Raw genomic sequence first — 19,745 nt, 5'->3', positions numbered from 1 at the left:
TAAATATCAAAGCATGACCTTCAGCTCTATTCTGTATATACTGAGCCATGTTGGGGTATCAGAACAGTGAATAAGAAGAACACAGATCAGGGACACTTGGGTGGCTCAGTGGTTGAGTGTCTTCCTTCAGCTCAGGTTGTGATCCCAGGGTCCTGGGATTGAGTCCCACATCGGGCTACCCACAGGGAACCTGCTTCTCCCTCTGCCTACGTCTCTGCCTCTGTCTCCCATGAATAAATAAATAAAATCTTAAAAAAAAAATCACAGTATTCCGTATTTCTTCACAAGTGGCATACTTCAATTAATTGCCCCAAATTCCAGAATCAAAAGATATCTTTTAATACAAAATAATGGTTGCCACGGAAATAATTCAAAAGCTCTCATAAACCTAACTTCTCAACCCTGGTACTTTTAATCTTAACATCCTCCATTCTACAGAGCCAAAGAAAGTTCAAGATGATAGACACTACTAATAAATTCATTTGCCCTAATATGCTTTCATCCACTCATTCACAAAAAGGCAGGCTTGATTAGAAATGCAACTGGCTCAGGGTTTAAAAAAAAAAAACTGTCTCCTATCATCCTATTTGAAGTAAATATGGACACACAGCCTAACACACCAGATACTGGGTTAGGCAAGATGGGAGGAGGTGGGGCTGAGAAAGAGAAATGGTTGAATCGACAGTTATGAAACTTGCCTTGGCAAACCTTCTGAGTTCTACATCCATCTGTTCCACATTAATCTGTCTCCACTGGGTTTTAGTCCAATTATCAATGCTTCTCTGGAAACGCACAAGCAGATAAAAGTGTCAACAACATTTGGTGAAAGCAAGTCTCCACAGCAAAATATATAAACTGATGATACACAGTGATTCCATCATCCAGTGAAAAGTCAATTATTTAAATATTAACTGCACTTGTCAAAACTTCCTTATCAGCAAAACAAAAAAGTTGTCAGGACATGTCAAACTTAAGGTGAAAACATTATGATATATTAATTTCTAGTAGCAGTGACAAATTCCATTTACATACCATCATTATCATTTAATCCTGAGGACTCTGAACTGATAAGCGTATTGCCATAAAATACCAGATTTTTAAAGTTTATATGTAACGTAAAATGAGCTTCTATAAGGCGATCTTCATCCATTATAAACAAAATGCTCAGTAACTTTTTGACTCTATTCTATGCTCCTTAATACATTTCTATAAGGCTTTCAATTAACTTCAAAGCAACTATGTGTAATACATGTTGCAATATACCTGGTTCCCCAGAATTTATTTTTCACTTAAGTTTGTGACTTAATTAACAGCATACAAATTAACTTCAGTCAGCTCCATTATATATGTACATACATGAAGTGGGAGTGTATACATAAATTTGCATGCACAGATACATACACATGTAGTATACATTTATATATTAATTTCACTCGTATCCTACATAATCCCTGAAAAGAATCTGAACTCACTACACAGTTCCATTCAGATCCAAAAGGAAAGCAACTGATAATTCAGAAAAAAATCTTCAATAGATATCTACAGATTCTAATTTGGGGGGCAGGGGGGTAGGGAATATAATGCCCACATATTTTAAGAAATTATAAAACCCTAACAGAACGATATAGATGCTAAAAATTACCTTTTTATACCAAATAAAATTAAAAAAAAAAAAACAGGCAGTGTCTTACTGTAACATAAGTAATGACATCCCAGAGTTCCTTTAGCAATTTTATTTCTTTGCGACACTGCTTCATTTGTTTGTACTCTGGAAGAGCCACTTCAAAAAGATGGGTAGATTCTTGCACCTGTAACATTTCTTCTTCCAGTAACTCAAGCTCTTGATTTGCCTAAGGAGAAAACACACACACATGCACACGAACACCTTTAACATCCAATGAATTGCCAGAGAAAGAGAAGCCACGTGGTTCTGTACACCTCTGGTTATGTCAACATTTGCAACCTTTATTTTAAAGCAAAAATTTTAAAAATGAGCAGTAATTGTTATTGATAAAATGTAGGTTTTTGATGAGCCTACTTGTGAGAGCAGACTAGTCATAAACACAATCATGTCACCAATAATGCCCCATACATATTTCAGCAAAATTTGCTCTTGCATCAGATTTCTACAAAAACAGTCTTTTTTCTTGATTTTCATTGTACAGCTGGGGGCTTGGCTGGGGAAAAAACGGGGAGCCTCTAGAGCTTCCACTTAAGAAGCAACCACTTCTTTAAATAAAAAAAAGAAGTAGTAATAGTAGCAATAGTAGTTTGGATTTAAAAAATATCCCAGAGATTTTCAATAGTATAAAATGTACTGAAGAGAATTCATGAAATAAAATACTGGAGCTAAAAACAGTACAGCAGGAGAAATTTCACTGTATGACGATCTTTCCCGAGGCTCATCTACCACCCCATCTTTGTAGGACAGTGTGTGTGTTATGCCAAAGGTAAGTGGGGTCATTCTTTTCTTTCTTGATAATCCAACTCTTAATCTTAGTTTTTATTAACATAGTAGTGTATTCACATGGTAAAAGTTAAAGAAGTATGGAGGAGCCTGCCATGAAGAAGTAGCTGGTTCTCTCTCCAGGTCTTCAGGGCACCATATCTCTAACTCTCAATTCTGTGCTCAAGCTTCTCCTTCATTTATCAAGTGGAGACATTACACTAGGTTACTGCTTTGCAAAAAAACTGACTTGATCATTTTTCCACTTTCTGTATTTTCCCATCCTCCTCCCAATACCCAAGTATTATATTACTTCAGTTGTTCTGATTTTTTTTTAATTTAAGTATTCATACTTACTCCTTTTGTGCTTCATCAGTTGTCAACTCTCCTAATCTCCTACTATGTCAAGAAGAGTATCTGCACTTTCATCCTCTTTCATTATACAAGTTACGGGCTTCGTTTTTTTAAGTTATGCCTTTATAAACTACAACTGCAATTCTCTTAGTTTTAGTTTTCTTTATTATGAAAAGTTCCATACACATCCAAGGGAGCAGGTGTGTGTACACACCATCCAGCTTAGGACCAGGTTATCAGTAACTTTTAATAGCCTCCTCACTTTAATTTCCCACCTTCCCACTACAGATTTAACCACCTAATTTTTACTTAATATTCCCCTTTAATTTTTTACTACATATGTATGCACTGCTAAATGCTAAAATGTTAAAATTTGTTTTTGAAGTTTACGTGAATAATTTTATACACTACAATAAGACATTTTATTTATTTTTGAGGTGTACTTTACATATTCATGAGGCTGTATAAACTTAATTAACTTCCACTATCTGTGTAAGTACTACCTTGCATGAATACTACATGTAATCAACCCCAATTAATGTACTGTCCTTCTGATGGTCATTTAGGCTCCCTGGGTAAGCAGTACTCACACTCCCAAGCATCTTCATGTCCCCTGGTATAAATGTTTCATTTGCCCCCACAGCAGTGAAGGCTTCTATGTTTGCCTCTGCTTTCCACTATAGATTCAATTACTCCATTTTTTAACCTGCCCTTTAAGAGCTTCCTCTCATTTTCCAGGGAGCTCAGCAATACACTTCAAGTTGCACATTTGTGAACATGTTTTGGCCCCTGTCTTACAAAAGGATTTTCCAAGTGTCTATAGACTACCATGCTCAAAAAAAAAAAAAAAAAAAAAAAAAAGACTACCATGCTCCCCAAAGTCAGCAGCACTTCTAGTCACCATTTTTTCTGATTACTTATATACTAAATCATTCCTAAATATATACACCTAGTTATGTTAATTCAAGTGTTTCTTGTATATTTGGCCACAAAGAAACAAAAGCACTTAATTTAAGTTTACTGAGGAATCATTTATAAAGGAGAGATTCACCATACTATTCCCTTTGACTCTGGAGGGTCAAAGGTTTCTGCCTTGTGGAGTGACATGCCTTGAGTTCTAGGACCTATCATACTAGCCAGAGCAAGCACATACATGCCTCCAGATGAATCCACTTAGATGAGTATTAGACATGCATGCACACACACACACACACACACACACAACTTCAAAATAAAGGTAACCCAGCACTACTACATTCAAAACAGCCCTTGACACATTCTGTAGGTAGAAAGATAAATATCCCTGACTTTTAAATATTTAGCTACATGCCATTATATTACAGCATGCAAATGGTAGCATTCAATAAATAACTATAGTAAATGTTTACATACAGCACATTGGTTAGTCAAGTAAAAATGTCTCCCCTTCCACAATCTGTTCAGACCACCTGCAATTTAGAGAGAATCTTTAAAAACTCCACAACTCCATTAGCATATTCTAACCCACAACGAATACATTAACCAGTTTTCTACAGCCAAGTGCAAGAGAAGATCTGCTCCAGAATGGTGTTTTCTGAAAGGGGTGTAAAGCAGTTAAATGCAATTCAACCCAGAATTTGGACAGAGAGGTACAAGCTATGTCTGCTCTAAGTTTTATCCCAGTCTAAGGAGTAAAGACCATCTCTAGTATGAAATAAAAGCAGGATGGCAACCTCCATGAAGATCTCAGAAAGACTCATGGCTCCTGAATATAAACTTCACCATAATTGCTCATTTTGGCTGTTGGTTTAAGAATTCCTCAAGAAACACAAGTGTTATTTTTCTAATGAACTTTTAAAACATTTTTTTCAAGTGTGAACAACTACTCACCATTTTGGGTTATTTGCCCATTATATTCACCTTTATAGTCAACTATAATAAAGCAGTTCATTAGAAACCAGGCATAATATTTGTATCCACAGTTAAGAGGAAGTTATGGGCTTTCTTTACTATGGCTAAAAGTCACTAGCAAAGTATCACATGGCAAACAATAATAGAGCTTAAAATTCCTGATTTAAAAAAATTGGACAGCTAGAATTTTAATACTAATCTGTCACTAACTGTGTAATCTTCAAAATTACTTAAAAACACATACATGATGCTTTATCTGAAAAAAAGAGAAGAGCCGCTGTATCACAGGGCAGCTTTGTAAAAACCAGAAGAAATAACATAAGGCAATAGGCTTAAAGTTCTTGACACAGTTACATAGTAAGTGCTAAAAAAATAGTACTTGTTACTTTCACTAGCATGATCACTTTGATAACAACGGTGGTTTGGGGAGATGCAATTTAAAATACTATTGGGGTGAGCAGTTCATAATCCAGTTTTTAATAGTTAATTCTCAACTGCTATAACTGACTGCCAAAATAAGGCAAAATATCTTAGTACCTTAGCATCTAATTTGACTTTCTACAAGATATTGTAGCAAAAATAAGTTGAGATCAGCATTACCTTATCAAGCACCGTGTAGGGGTTTTTTGCATTAAAACCAAGAGGAGCATAGAGTCTGAATCTCTCTCTGAACTCGGCCTGCTTCTGCTGATGAGGGCAGAAAAAACTAAAGGTAAATTTAAGAAATGGCTTCAGTTACCCTCATAAAAAAAATCTTTCTTTAAAACAAAAGGAAAACGAACATAATACCCACAAAACATGGTAGCTAGCTTACATCAAATGAAATACATTTTTTCCTTAGGAGGGTGACTTCTGCATTTTGGAGAGGTGAGACTGCATGTCTGACAGTTACTGCAATCTTTTTGGTAGTTTCCCATCTTTCAGGTAATTCCTACAAAAACAAAGGTGCAAACAGGAAATTACTTTAGCGCCCAAATCAAATCAACTCCACAAGATTTCCATTACTCCAACCTCTATACATTAACCCATGGCATCTTCACATTCTTCTAGCAGAGGAGGAGTTTATCTCCAGAAAGATACAAGCAGCTAAAAGGCTGCAAGCCAGGCTGACCCCTGGACACCACTGATTCCTATCTTCCAAGCATAAACCAGAGTTGTCCTCTGTTGTAATTAGCTCAGAATACAGAATATCTTTTCCAAATACACACCAATTTCCAAAACTTTTTATTGTTAAGGGAATAAAATTAAAGTGCTCTAGAAAGCACTTTACCCTGCTAACAGGTGGAAATGGAATGGGGTTTAGCAACTTAGCAAGTGAAGAAAGACGCTTTGAATCTGGTGGGGCACAGAGGAAAACGTTAATTTATCTCATCCTGCACTGTTCTCTGGCTTCCACAGCTCTGTGTTACTTTGTCTTGATGGAGAGTTTGAGCATTCAGATTAGGTTCACTCTAACCAGGATTTCTAAAGCAGAGAGAGGCCAAGGGAAGGGAAGGTTAATTTCTACTTGATGTAGAACAAAAGCAGCAATAAATAGTTCAGGTAGCAACTCAACTCTGCACTCCCTGACTACAATGCAAATAGGACAAGAGCAAATTATTTTCTTTGAAGAGCCGTTGTGCATAAATGCTGTTGAAAAGCATTCCTTGTGCCCAGACTAACAAAGCATTGTTTCTCTGGGTGATCTCCTAGGACACTGAAATTGTTGTGTCATACAAAACCACTCATAGTGAGGGGACTCTACTTGTGTAGCTCAAGTGCAAAAACAAAGGTTCTAAAGACTATTTTGTAAGCCTCAATAAATATTTGATGAATGACTGAGTAGCTGCCAATTATGAAGAGTACACCGTGCTAAGTGTCAACTATATCCATGTGGGGGATGCGTACTAGAAAGATAAAATACATTCTTCCAACTTAAATTGCTTTGTAATCTGTCAGAGTAAATGGGAAGCACCCAGGAACTATTCCATGGGACAGGATGTGTTAACTTCCAGCAGGAGGCTTACGGGTTATGGAAAGAAAATGCTCTGAAGGCAACATTCCCTACAGGAATTATCAAAACAGACCAGGGAACAAGAGACCTGGGCTTTACATGTCTTTGTCCTTCATCTCCTCCTTCCACCCTTCTCATCAAAACTCTGTACCTTCATCTGTATGGTCTCACTTTGCATTTCCAATTGATCCCATGGAACCCAAGTATCATTTGGAGTCCCTTCAGGAGTAATGGGTACAAAGGTCACATCCCTGGGCTCAAACACCTTAAGCCCTTACGGGTTACAGTAGACCTGCTATTACCTGCTTCATATTTAGGGATTCCAAGTAAGATTCTACTTGATAAAGAGATTTTCCTTGAAAACCAAAAGATCAGATAATCTCCAAAGTCTCAATGATACGATCCCCACAAAGAGGTAGCACTGATTCTGTGACTGAGTGTAATGACTGGGTTGCAGCAGGCAGAAATTAGGGCAAGATCCCTTGAGATCCTGTAAGGTAAGACTACCAGCGCAGGTTGGATAGAATAGAGCTCCAATGGCAACTGGACAGTATTCAGAGGCTAAAGGCAGTCAGTGAAGGCTTCTTAACAAGGAAAGGACTTGATAAAATCTATACATTAACGTTTAATCCTGCCTCAGACAGTACTGTAGATACGGAGTGAGTGAGGACACAGCCACAGACCAAAGCATTGGCAAGTATTTGGGAAATGTTATCACTGCTAATGACTGTGAAGAAGAAACAAACAGTAACTATCACAAGCCAGTTTAATTAAAATAAAATTGGGGCACTGCTATCTTCCACGTGCCATTTGTATTGTCTATAAATTTTATTTTTTTCTCTTGAGCAGCCTGAATTACTGACAGAGGCACACGTGTAGCTAGAAGGTGGCCCACTTTCAAAATATTAAAAAGCCAAACATTTTCAATAATTCATGAACTGCAATGAGCCTCTTATAATACAAATTCTAGAAGCCATAGCTAAAATCCCCCATATTGAAGGCCTGTGTCATAACTAGTTTCTTTATTTTAAGGTCCAAGATCCGGCTCAAAGAATACCCAAAGCTTTCTAAAAACAAATATTTGCAGTGTGCCTCACACTATTTCTTCTCTCACTCTTGTTATGTACCTATTATTTCACATTTCATCTCCATGTCTAAGTAGATTTAGTTTAGGGACAGCTTTATAGTTAAATAGAATTTAGTAATGCATCTGTATTAATTCTTTATAGTTTCTATAGTCAAAAGAGAGCAACTGTAAATACACTGTTGCATTTAATCCTCACAAAAACAAAACAAGAGCTAGAAAAGGCAGTAGCTGCTGTGAGAAGTTTGACGTTTTCTCAGAAAGTTAAACTTGGAATCACCCTAGGACCCAGCAATTTCACTCCTGTGTTACAAAAAGAAATTGAAAACAGGTACCAAGGGAAAAAGAAAGAAAGGAAGGAAGGAAGGAACGAAGGAAGGAACGAAGGAAGGAAGGAAGGGAGATAAAGAAAGAAGTACTCAAATAAATACTTGCGCACCCATGCTCATAGCAGCATTATTCACAATTGCCAAAAGATGGAAACAACCCAAATGTCCCCAAGTCTGACAACAGATGAAAAGCTTAACAAGTTGTGGTAGATGTAAACACAATGTACCGGTGTTGAGACACAAGGAAGAATACAGCATTCACATGCCTCAATGTCATTGAACATCAACAATATTATGTCAAGTGTTAGAAGCCAGACACAAAATACCTGCTATTGTACAATTCCATTTACACGAAGTTTCTAGAATAAGTAAACCCACAGAAACAGGCAAAGACTGGCAGCAGCCAAGGACTGGTGGCAGGGCGGTAGGGAAGAGTAATGGGGAAGGGTGGCTAATGAGTGCAGAGATTCTCTTCCAAGTGATAAAAATGTTCTGAGATCAGAGGTGGCAGTTACACGACATTACGTACGTACTAAATGCTAGGCACTTGTATGGTATGTGAACTGTGAATCTGACCTCAACAAACAAGTGGGAAACTGGAGACCATACAAATTTTAAAAGTGAAGGATCTGGAGCAAGATTTCACTGAACAGGAAGCATGCTCTGAGGCAAGCTGATGGAGTGGACTCATCTGGTCTTTGAAAACAAATTCGAGTCCCAGGCTCCGATCGTAAGTTTTCTTAAGTTAATGGGTCCACTACTCACATTTGCAAGGTTAAGTGTCAGCCCATTCTGGAAGCTAGTGAGTAATGCAAATATCTGTAGATCTTCCACATAGGCATGGGAATAGAAGCTCGATTGTGAGAATCTGATTCATGGTTTCAGATCTAACTAAAAAGACTTTGATCGTCACTGAGCACAGAGCAGCCACCAAGTCTTTCCAGAGCATGGCAACAGAAGAATGACACAGAACTCTTATTTAGCAAACAATGATTTCTCCATCCAAATTGGGCTTTATTTTTTATTAAAATGTCCATGATAGGTTTCCAAAGACTAGGACCCTTCCAAAGACTAGGGATATGTTTCATGTCTGAAAGGGATGGTTAAGTGGAACTCCAAGGAGCAGCTCAGAGGCTGTTGACTAACTACCTCCTAACACGAAGGCAGGAGCACAGCGGTCAGATGGAGTATGTTGGCATGAAACACACCTAGATTCATGCTGGCTGGATCAGTGATTCGTGTGACCTTGAAAGATGTATTAAATCTCTTTAAGTTTCCAATTCCTAACGTGTCAAGTGCCTACAGTTATCTACAGTACAGGGTGTCATAGGATGTCCTAAGAGAGGGCATGTAAAGAACTAGGATAAAGGAGGTGCCAACTTATGTTAATTATGGGTCTTTTACGACTACACTTACTTACCTCCAACTGAATATAGACTTGCTCAGGCATCTTCTGGCCATAGTTTTCCAAGAGTATGATGGTCTGTTTTAGTGGCTCAAAAAGTTCATCCGTAGTTCTCTGTCGGCTTCTTACTGCCAGAAGATGCCCCATCATATCAACTAAGCCATCGTGATCACCCTCACTTAAATTTTTCTGAAGTCCAGCATCTGTTTCCTTTATAAATTCTTGTAGCTCGTTCAGACTATTAAATACATATTGCAAATATACATACACACATATACATACATGAACACAGACAAACCCAAATTAAGCTCATTAAAACCGTTAGAAGTATAAGACTTCTGATAGGGAAATAATGAAAATAAGATTCTACTTAAACATTACTCATTATCTCTGTTAAGAAACTGGCAGTTTTTAATGTACTTAAGATTTATGTCTCAACTTTAGAAAGCAGCCTGGTGTTATAAGTTGTAATTTCAAACAATGAAGCATAGAAGACTACCTGTCTATGACAAATCTCAAAAGATGCTCCTGAAACATCCAGCTCCATTTCTTAATAATGTTCAGCAAGCTCACTTTGAAAGGCTTCATGTCCACTTTGAACCAACTATCAAATACTCTGAAGTCATCAAACTTGCTCATCTGAACATACAGAGCTTCATAAATGTCGATCTATAATTAGAAAAAAATTCCTTTAACAGTTGAATCAAAAATGAGCAACTCCATCGAATACTAAGTGTTTTCCTTGCCTGCTCTTTGAATTGTTCGAGAGTTGGTGGTTGTGCAGGGACTTCTTCATACACATGAGCATCCACTTCCTCAGATGACACAGTCTGGCCATACAGGAGAAAATGCTTCATAAACTCAGCTCGGTCATCAACCCAGAGGTATGCGTATGTGTCCAGGGTATTTCTGAAGTCCAAGACTTTGTTGATGACCTCTGCCACTCTGTTCATTATCTCCTGCCTGACCTCTACCAGGCCCAACATATTCTCCATGTCATTCTAAATGACAGGAAAAGCAAGCGTTTGTTAAAACCAACCCGCTCTGTCAATTACATACAATGTACCATCGCCCAATGCCATTCTTCAAAGGGAGAATAGTTGGTAAAATCAACAACTGTGTTTTTTCCCAACTTTTCCTTTCCTTGTGCTCCCCATTATCTCAATTCATTGTTAAATCATTAATATGAAAGGTCATACACATCTTCAAAGGAAATACCTGATAATTTGCTATTTCCAGATGTGCTGCTACTCGCTTCATCTGAGCAGACATTCTACAACTGCTGCAAAGCATTTCTTCTACGAGATCATAGAAGCCATCCCCAGCCTCTCTTTCTAAAGAAGGTTTAAAAAGAATATCAGGGGGCAGTAAGATCATCTGTGCTTGAAAAAATGGTACGGGTTTCAGCTGTTTCTCCGTATTCATCAGAAAGAAGTCTAAGTCATGCATTATAGCTTGAAAAAAGCCTTCTACCACAATGTCATCAATGAATTCCACATAAATCTTCCAGGTATCCAGAGAAGGATTGGCTTTGAAGAGCTTCCTATTTTCCTAGAAACAAAAATATTAATAGAGGAGTACAAGCAATAATGAGTACAAAGATGAAAGCTTTCCATTTAAATGTTTTGTTAAAGAAGGGACTGCATTTTTGTGCACAAGATAGGAACATTTAAATGCCAGGTCATAGAACCTTAAGCTGAACACTAAATATCTGAGCAGGATTTGGTAACACTTAGTATCATTTATAAAATACATTCAAAAGTCATCCTTTAAAGGAAAAATCATTATGAAAATTGCTGTCTTCAAATACAAACAACAAATCCATGAGTTTTTAATGTTTTCTATATGTACTGGACATTTAGAAGGCATTCATGCTCTATCCCTAACTCTATGTGGCCTTGGGCTTTGTCTTCCAGGCCCTTATGTGTAAATGAGGTTTCCCGAATTGGTCTTTCAGAGAACACTGCTCTGGACTATCCAAAGATCACTAAGTCAGCAGAGTGCTAAGTACTCTAAGCCTTTTTTGGAGATTCACTCTGCTACAATTAAAAATCAACTTAACTTGGTTTACCCAAAACAACCAAACAACACTTTGTGCAAACCACCTATAAGCAACCTATGGAATAGTAACTCAACTTGGGGAACACCAGCCCAGTGTGGTCAAAGCTCCCTTTGTGTTTCAACAGTATTAAGTTCTTCTACCTTGACATCTCTCAAGAGTATGGGTCATGAACAGGTCAACAGGGCATGACAAGGTCAGACATGGATTATGGTTTAGGACTGCTAGAGGTTGAGCATACAGTGTGGCAGGACTAAGGACATAGATTTGAAAAGGTCAGGTGGGTAGCGAGGGTTGATTCCAGAGATATCTTTCTGAGTGGTAAAGCTTACATAGTCATACAGTCCAGAGGGCAGATGCCTAAGGCAGAAACTAGAGCACAGAGAAGAGGGAGTACTGAAACGAGAGCTGTTTATAGGGTTGACTATACTCTGCCCTTTCTTTGATCATTTGCTACTGTGGATATATGATCCAGATTCAAAGGTGTGTGTTACATGCAAGAACCATAGCTACAGAAGTAATAAGATACGGCCAAGATTGGAAAGTTCTTTGAGGGATTTCTTGCCCTCAACAAATTTAAGGACCTCTCCTTTCACGATGCCGAATTGCCCAACCAGGTAGAACCGTTCACAGCTCTATGTGTCTGTAGTGTATGTGACCCACACCCCCAGAGTCATGTGTTGTGCCACAGATATCCTGGGCAGCTGTACATAGCAGTCCTGGCTCCTTTGTAGGCACTAAAAAGGAGAAGTATAGATCTTAGAGCTGGAAAAAAAAAATCCTTAAAGACCATCTTGTTTAGCATATTCATTTGAAAGATATAAAAACAAAGACCTAAAATACACCAACAGTCACACTGGTAGGAAGCTAGCACCTAAGCTAGGGAAAGAAACAAGACCTCTTGACTCCCTTGGGCAGTCCGGGTGGCTCAGCGGTTTAGCGCCACCTTCAGCCCAGGGTGTGATCCTGGAGACCGGGGATCGAGTCCCACGTCAGACTCCCTGCATGGAGCCTGCTTCTCCCTCTGCCTGTGTCTCTGCCTCTCTCTCTCTTTCTCTCTCTGTCTCTCTCTGTCTCTCTCTCTCTCTCTCTCATGAATAAATAAAATCTTAAAAAAAAAAAAGACCTCTTGATTCCCTAAAAAGGACTCTTCCAAACATTCACAGTACAGTATCTGTGACTGCCTCTTTGTTGATACTTTTTCATCCCAAGATATCCAGTTTATATACTGCAATGCCATTCATAAGAATTGTTATTATTTTCAACATTTTAATATAAAGAGAAAAAGGGAAGAAGGGCTCGGGGTCACTCAGTGATGGCTCAGGTCCCTTCCAGATCCAAGCTTTCATGGTTCTACCCTTCTTTCTTCATCTTGGACTCTGCCTGCAAACTATTGCCTGGGATTCCCTCAGCCACACAGGGTGCAGCATGAAAAGGCAGAAATGACCTACCCTCTGTAATATTTCCACAAATTTCCCCCCAGTGACACTCCTCAGTGGAAGTCTGAGGACCAGGCTCAAAATCATGGGCTGATATGGGGGGGGGGGTGCGGGGAACAATTTTATCCCTATTTTGAAGTTGACTTCTCTCAATTTAGAGCTTTTCCTCTGTTCCCATACTGAGAACAAGGTCTCCAGAGTTGCTTAGTTTTTGACTTAAGGAAAAAAGAATAGAGCCCATCTTTTAGTAGAAAACTTCCAATCTTATCTTCTGAGGGGACCAAATTCTTAGAATAATCCTCAATGCCTCCCTCTATGATGCTTCACATCCAGCCTATTAGGAAATTCTGTTTGTTCTACTGAAAATATATCCAGAATCCAGCCACTTCTGATCGGCTCCGTCATCACCGCCCCCAGCCCAGGCATCGCCCATCTGTCACCTAGGTCACTGCCACAGTAACCCACCAGGCCCTCTGCCTTCCCTGTGCTCTAGTTGCAACACAACAACATGCCAGTCTCTCTTCCAAATGAAAGGCAGATCATGTTTACTTCCCTCTCTTCCAAGTCCTGCAATGGGCTGCCCACGTAGCCCAGAGTAAAAGCCCAAGTGTGTACAGAGGCCTGTGAGGACTTCCCTGATGTGCCCGTCCCCCTCCTCACACCCCGTAAGCATCTGACTTCAGCTCATCGAACTCTCCACCCCGCTACTCCCTCAGCTGCCCCACATGCACCTCCCTGCACGGAACACACGCCATGGTCCTCCCTGAAGCCTGTTTCCTCTGTCTAGAATACTCCTTTCCCAGGGCTCACTACGTGGACTCCAGAACTTCCTACTCATCTTACCTTCTCATTTAGGCCCATGCTGATCATCCTACTTAAAACCCCAGCCCAGGGGATCCCTGGGTGGCGCAGCGGTTTGGCGCCTGCCTTTGGCCCAGGGCGCGATCCTGGAGACCCGGGATCGAATCCCACATCAGGCTCCCGGTGCATGGAGCCTGCTTCTTCCTCTGCCTGTGTCTCTGCCTCTCTCTCTCTCTCTCTGTGACTATCATAAAAAAAAAATAAAAAATAAAAAATAAAATAAAACCCCAGCCCAGCACTCCAAAACTCCTGCGCCCTGCTCTTATTGCATCTTCGTTCTGCAGCACTCAACCAATTCTAACATCCCTGCCTTACACCTGCTGCTTATTCCGTCTCTCCCCTCACTAGGATGCGAGCGCCACAGAAGCAAGGCTCTTTATTCTGTTCACTCAAATATCTTAAGAATCTAAAATGGATCCTGGGGCCCTTAGGAGGCTCACCTTAAGCGAATGACAATGGAATACTAAACTACGTGATTGGCTATAGTCAATTTCAGGAGAAAAACCATGGTCTGTTGCTTATTCTCCCACTGAGAGTTAGCCTAGAGACAAGTGTCTTCACTTAACGCCTGAGAAAATTCAGGCCTGGATTTTGGAAAACACAAGACTAAACACCCTGGTTTCCAACCTCTACAGGGGGCAAACCCCAGGCCATGGTGCTCTGTGATGGTGGTGTGTGTGCACAGTGAGGGTGTCATTGCCCTGGCCAAAGGAGAGCGTCATGGTCTGAGGACCACATACATCTATAGAGATGATGCCGTGTAATGAACATGCTCCAAAGGAAATACGGAATATGCTTTTTTGTTCCCATCCTTTTTTCCTTAATAAGAGTGAAAATGAACTTCCCTGTATGTATCTCCCTCCAGCTGCCCGGCTATGAGCGCCTCATTCCTGTCCTTTGCCCTCCTCCCTCCAGTTACTGCAGATGAACTCTCCAAATTCTTAGCTACAGCCAACTCCCACATGCATTTACAAAATCCCTTTTCTTCCAGGACTTACCTCCGACAATTATTTTCCCTCTACTAGATCACTCCCATCAACATATAATCACTCAGAAACCTCAACCAACATTAAAAATAAAATCCTCGGGATCCCTGGGTGGCGCAGCGGTTTGGTGCCTGCCTTTGGCCCAGGGCGCGATCCTGGAGACCCAGGATCGAATCCCACATCAGGCTCCCGGTGCATGGAGCCTGCTTCTCCCTCCGCCTGTGTCTCTGCCTCTCTCTCTCTCTCTCTGTGACTATCATAAATAAATTAAAAAAAAAATTTTTTTAAAAATAAATAAATAAAATAAAATCCTCCCCATCTCTGACACGCCCCAGGCCCTGCAGAGTTTTTAGTTCCGGCCACCTCAGACATCCTCAGTTTAGTGGCTTTCTGGTCCCATTTCTCCCATTCTTGTCAGCCACTCCAATCTAGCATCCACTGTATCAAGTTAGCTCTGTCACAGCCATCAAAGGCCTCCACGCTGCAACATCTGCCAGCCTCGGCCCTCATTTTCAGGTCCTGAAGGAGTATGGAAGAAAGTCAAATGCTTTCTCCTTCTTGGCATCTCTTCTTGACTTGTTTTCCAGGACAGCATCTCTCTCAACTTTTCCTTCGGCTTCACTTGCCTCCTTTTTAGCATCCTGTGCTGGACCCTCCCCTTCTCCCTGGCCTCAGAGATGACTTCAGGGTCAGTCCTTGGACCTCTCCTCTACCTATTAATCCCTACATTAATCCCTACATGAACTCCTCTAAGTCCCTGGCTTTACATATGACATACGTGCTCCTGGCTCTCAATTCTATGTCACTGGCCTGGTCTTCTACCCCAAACTCTAGGTCTGTGGGCATATGTGTCTAATTAACATGGGCCAAACCAAAGCCTCTCTTTTCTTTCTTTTTTTTTTTAAAGATTTTATTTATTCATGACAGACACAGAGAGAAAGAGGCAGAGACACACGCAGAAGGAGAAGCAGGCTCCACGCAGAGAGCCCGATGTGGGACTCCATCCCGGGTCTCCAGGATCACACCCCAGGCTGAAGGCGGCACTAAACTGCTGGGCCACCGGGGCTGCCCCAAGCCTCTCTTTTCTTTCTTTTTTTTTTTTTTTTCCAAGCCTCTCTTTTCTATACAAAATCCACTCTATCACAGTTCTTCCCCCATATCAGTAAAGGCAAACTCCAATTTTCCAGTTGCTCAGACCAAAAAATTTGAATCCATCCTTGAATTCTCTATCTCCTGACTCATCATAGCAAATCCTGTCGGCTCTCCCTTCAAAATATATCTAGCATGATTGTTTCAATCACTACCATTCTGACCTAAGCCATTATCCCCTGAATTATGATAATAATCTCTCAAAGGTCTCTTTACCTCCTACCACCTCCTTGCTCCCCTCTGATTTACACTCAACAGGCTAGCCTTTGAGTAGACAGTGTCTGGCTGCTATTTCACCTCATGGTAAAAATCCAAGTTCTCATAACAGCCTGTCAATACCATGTATCTGTCCTTGGTCCCTTCCAAGCTTCATCAACTACTACTATTCCCCTTGCAAATTCTGCTTCAGGCATCCTGGCTCTCTAACTGATCCTTGGATAGACCACCTATGCTTCTTCCTCAAACTTCTATACTTTTTTGCTACCTAGAACACCCTTCTCCTGATATACACATGGCTCATTCTCTTTCCCTTTCAGTTCTCTGCAGAACTGCTACCTTAGTATGGAAGGGTTTCAGATCACCGCATATAAAATACACTGCATACCAATGATTCCCTATCCTACCTGCTGTGTATATATAATATATATATATATATATATAATATATATATATATTTTTTTTTACCATTTCTCCTATGACCAATTGACCTATTCCATATATGTCATTTTCTCTACCTTTTCCAACTAGAATGTAAGATCGAAGAGATAAGGGACTTTTTGTTTGGTTGCATTGTTTTCTTTTTCTGCCTTGTTTCTTTGGTTTTATTTTTGTCTTCTCTTAAATTGATCACTCTAGAATAGTGCCTGTTGCTGTGTTTGAAAATTCAAATAGTGACTATTGTCATTATTAAAAGTAAAAGGAGAATGACTATTGTCCACCATTACGAGAAGGCTGAGAGGGTGGCAGGAGGTGACACGGTCAAGATGGCTGGCACCTACAGGCATTCTTCAAACAGCGCCAGCTATGAATAGCATCCAAAAGAGCATGTAGCTATGACAAAGACAAGGATTCCAGCTTTAGGCTTTCTGTTTCATCAATATATCTCACATTCCAATCTCTTCCCTCAGGAATGAAAATAAGCAAGGGCTGCAGAAATTGTAGGCCCGTGAAAAAACTGGAGGTGAGCAATGCAAATTCCTCCATTTTAAATGCTTAACAAAATCATACATAAAGCTCTCTCCAGCCCAATAAAGGAATCCAACATTATTAGGTTACGTCTGCTCTTTTGTCAACTAATTGAAAAGATCTTCAGTCAATGTCAAAACCTTAAAAGCAATTACCTCCACCAAGTTATGTATCCTGCAGCCATCTTCTTGAATTAGCTTGTATTTTTTCGTAAACAAATCAGCCTTGTCCTCCAAAGTAAAGGCAGTCTCCCTTCTGTGCTCCCTCCTGGGAAGGAGCGTACACTCTGCCCAAGCTTTCATGGTTTGCTGGATCACTTTAACATTGCTCTGTGCGTGCTCCACTCTGTGTGCCAATTCAGACGTGGCTGCTTTCACCCTCTCGATGTATTCGCAGCAGTCATCCTGCCACGTCAGTGACGTCACGGCTGCCTGCAGTTGCTCATCCAGGGCCTTCAGCTCATCTTCAACCAGAGGGTATTCCACTTCCAGAAGAGTCTGCTTCAACTTATTATAGCCTTGCACAAGAAGTTCAAGATTTCCAATGTACTGGGAAAAGGAAATCCCAAGACAAAAAGTACCAAATATTTAAAGCTACATATCTTAGAGGCATAAAAGTATTATAGGTCTACATGGTCAGCATTACAAATCAAATATTTCTGTTCAAAAAATGCCCTAATATCTACAAACACTAACCTTTAAAATAGTATTTCTTTTTTTGAAGATGGCTAAAGCTGAATCCGGTATGTCGGACTTCTTCAACATCAAAAGGTATTTCACTTCTCTCAATACAGCCACAAGCTATTAAAAGAAAATCAAGGATTATTGTGTATTTTAAGAATGTCATTCTCTTTTAACACGTTAAAATCCAAACGTTTAAAATTTTATCCAATGATTATAATATTTTCAAATCCTCAATGTAAAAAGGCTATTGTTTCATGTGTTTTTTAATAGAAGTAATTATACATTCTTATGACACAGAAGCATAAATAACAAAGGTATAAATCACTGGCTGTGGCCCACAGTCAGAGAAAGAATTCAAGCAAAAGAGTGACATGTGCACATAGAGATGTGAAATGGAAGGCTATACAGGGACTCAATCTTTTCCCAGTGCTGTTCTGCTACAATGTTTGTTTTGAAAACATAAATTTGTTGCAATATAACTGACAGACTAGCAATGTGGGCCTACCACAAATTTTGTCTGCTTAACTACAATTTCATTAGCAAGAAACACTAGGTAAATGCTAAAAACTGCACTCAACTCAACTGAAAGGCTTAGAAATATGCAAAATGCTCCTATGCCAACAGCCACCAAATACCTCAGTTCACTCAAGTATGATGAGCCACTCCCATTCACACAGGGGGTACAACTTTCTGCCTGGTATCAGACAGCCCTCCTTCTATCACCACAACAATGCACAAACTGCCACCTGTCCAACACCCACTTCCATGAGCAAGCTTCCGGTCTTTGTCAAGGGTAAGTGGCAAATTTACTGTAGTATTTCAGTATTATTTGGCCATTTAAAATGTATAAAGTGCTGTTCTTCCTAGTTTCCTATTTTCTAATGCACCGCTGACAGCTTTTAAGTGCGCTAGCCCTAACCCCCATCTTCCCCATAAGTGCTATACTTTTTATTGTGCAATCTTTCATAGCACAGTGATTTTTAGGAATGCATATGTCATGTTGTAGCAGAAGTGACTGTATCTATAAATCACAGGCTCCAAGGAAAAGACTGCATAACATGTTTAAAAGGTAAACCAGTTGACTTCCTTAGGCTGTCACACCACAGGTGAACTAGTACCATACATTTTGTTTTTAGAATCCCTTCAGGTACAATCATAGGAATTATTCCTGAAACATCTCAGGAATTTAGATTCTTTAAGCAGGTTTTATGAAATCAGACATAGAAGGAATCCTAAGTTCTTTTTTTTTTAAATATTTTATTTATTTATTGAGACACAGAGAGAGAGAGAGAGAAGCAGAGAGAGAAACAGGCTCCATGCAAGGAACCCTAGGTGGGACTTGATCCCGGGTCTCCAGGATCACACCCCAGGCTACAGGTGGCGCTAAACCGCTGCGCCACCGGGGCTGCCCAAATCCTAAGTTCTCTCAGTCATATTTATATATGTGTGCTAAGGTTTGTAAACATATTTAAGCGATGCTATTTTTTGTAATAATTTAGGACAACAGATGAGAATTTGGGTGCAGATTATAACAAATCCACTGAGGCTTTCTCACTTCTTACCTACACATACATTCGAACTGACATGAAAGACAGGACAATCACTAAAAAAACAGCACGTAATCTCCACTATCTAAAAAATTAGCCAGGGGATCCCTGGGTGGCGCAGCGGTTTGGCGCCTGCCTTTGGCCCAGGGTACGATCCTGGAGACCCGGGATCGAATCCCACGTCGGGCTCCCGGTGCATGGAGCCTGCTTCTCCCTCTGCCTGTGTCTCTGCCTCTCTCTCTCTCTCTGTGTGACTATCATAAGTAAATAAAAATTTAAAAAAAAAATAAAAAATTAAAAATTAAAAAAAAAATTAGCCAAATGTTTACTAGTTT

At 40.0% G+C, this 19,745-nt stretch overlaps 1 protein-coding gene across 1 annotated transcript in view; it reads right to left on the bottom strand.

Moving 5' to 3' along the window:
• DNAH11 (dynein axonemal heavy chain 11) overlaps positions 1–19,745 on the bottom strand; it is a 313,463-nt gene that overhangs the window by 250,714 nt on the left and 43,004 nt on the right. Inside the window, 10 exon segments of the mRNA XM_041728012.1 lie at positions 699–782; positions 1,692–1,850; positions 5,291–5,377; positions 5,505–5,621; positions 9,517–9,739; positions 10,001–10,170; positions 10,248–10,502; positions 10,720–11,052; positions 17,336–17,728; positions 17,876–17,980. Of these exon segments, the coding sequence (XP_041583946.1) occupies positions 699–782; positions 1,692–1,850; positions 5,291–5,377; positions 5,505–5,621; positions 9,517–9,739; positions 10,001–10,170; positions 10,248–10,502; positions 10,720–11,052; positions 17,336–17,728; positions 17,876–17,980 (1,926 nt within the window).

The sequence above is a fragment of the Vulpes lagopus genome, chromosome 13, assembly GCF_018345385.1.
Source record: "Vulpes lagopus strain Blue_001 chromosome 13, ASM1834538v1, whole genome shotgun sequence".
NCBI lineage: Eukaryota > Metazoa > Chordata > Mammalia > Carnivora > Canidae > Vulpes > Vulpes lagopus.
This window is presented reverse-complemented; position numbering and strand designations above follow the sequence as displayed.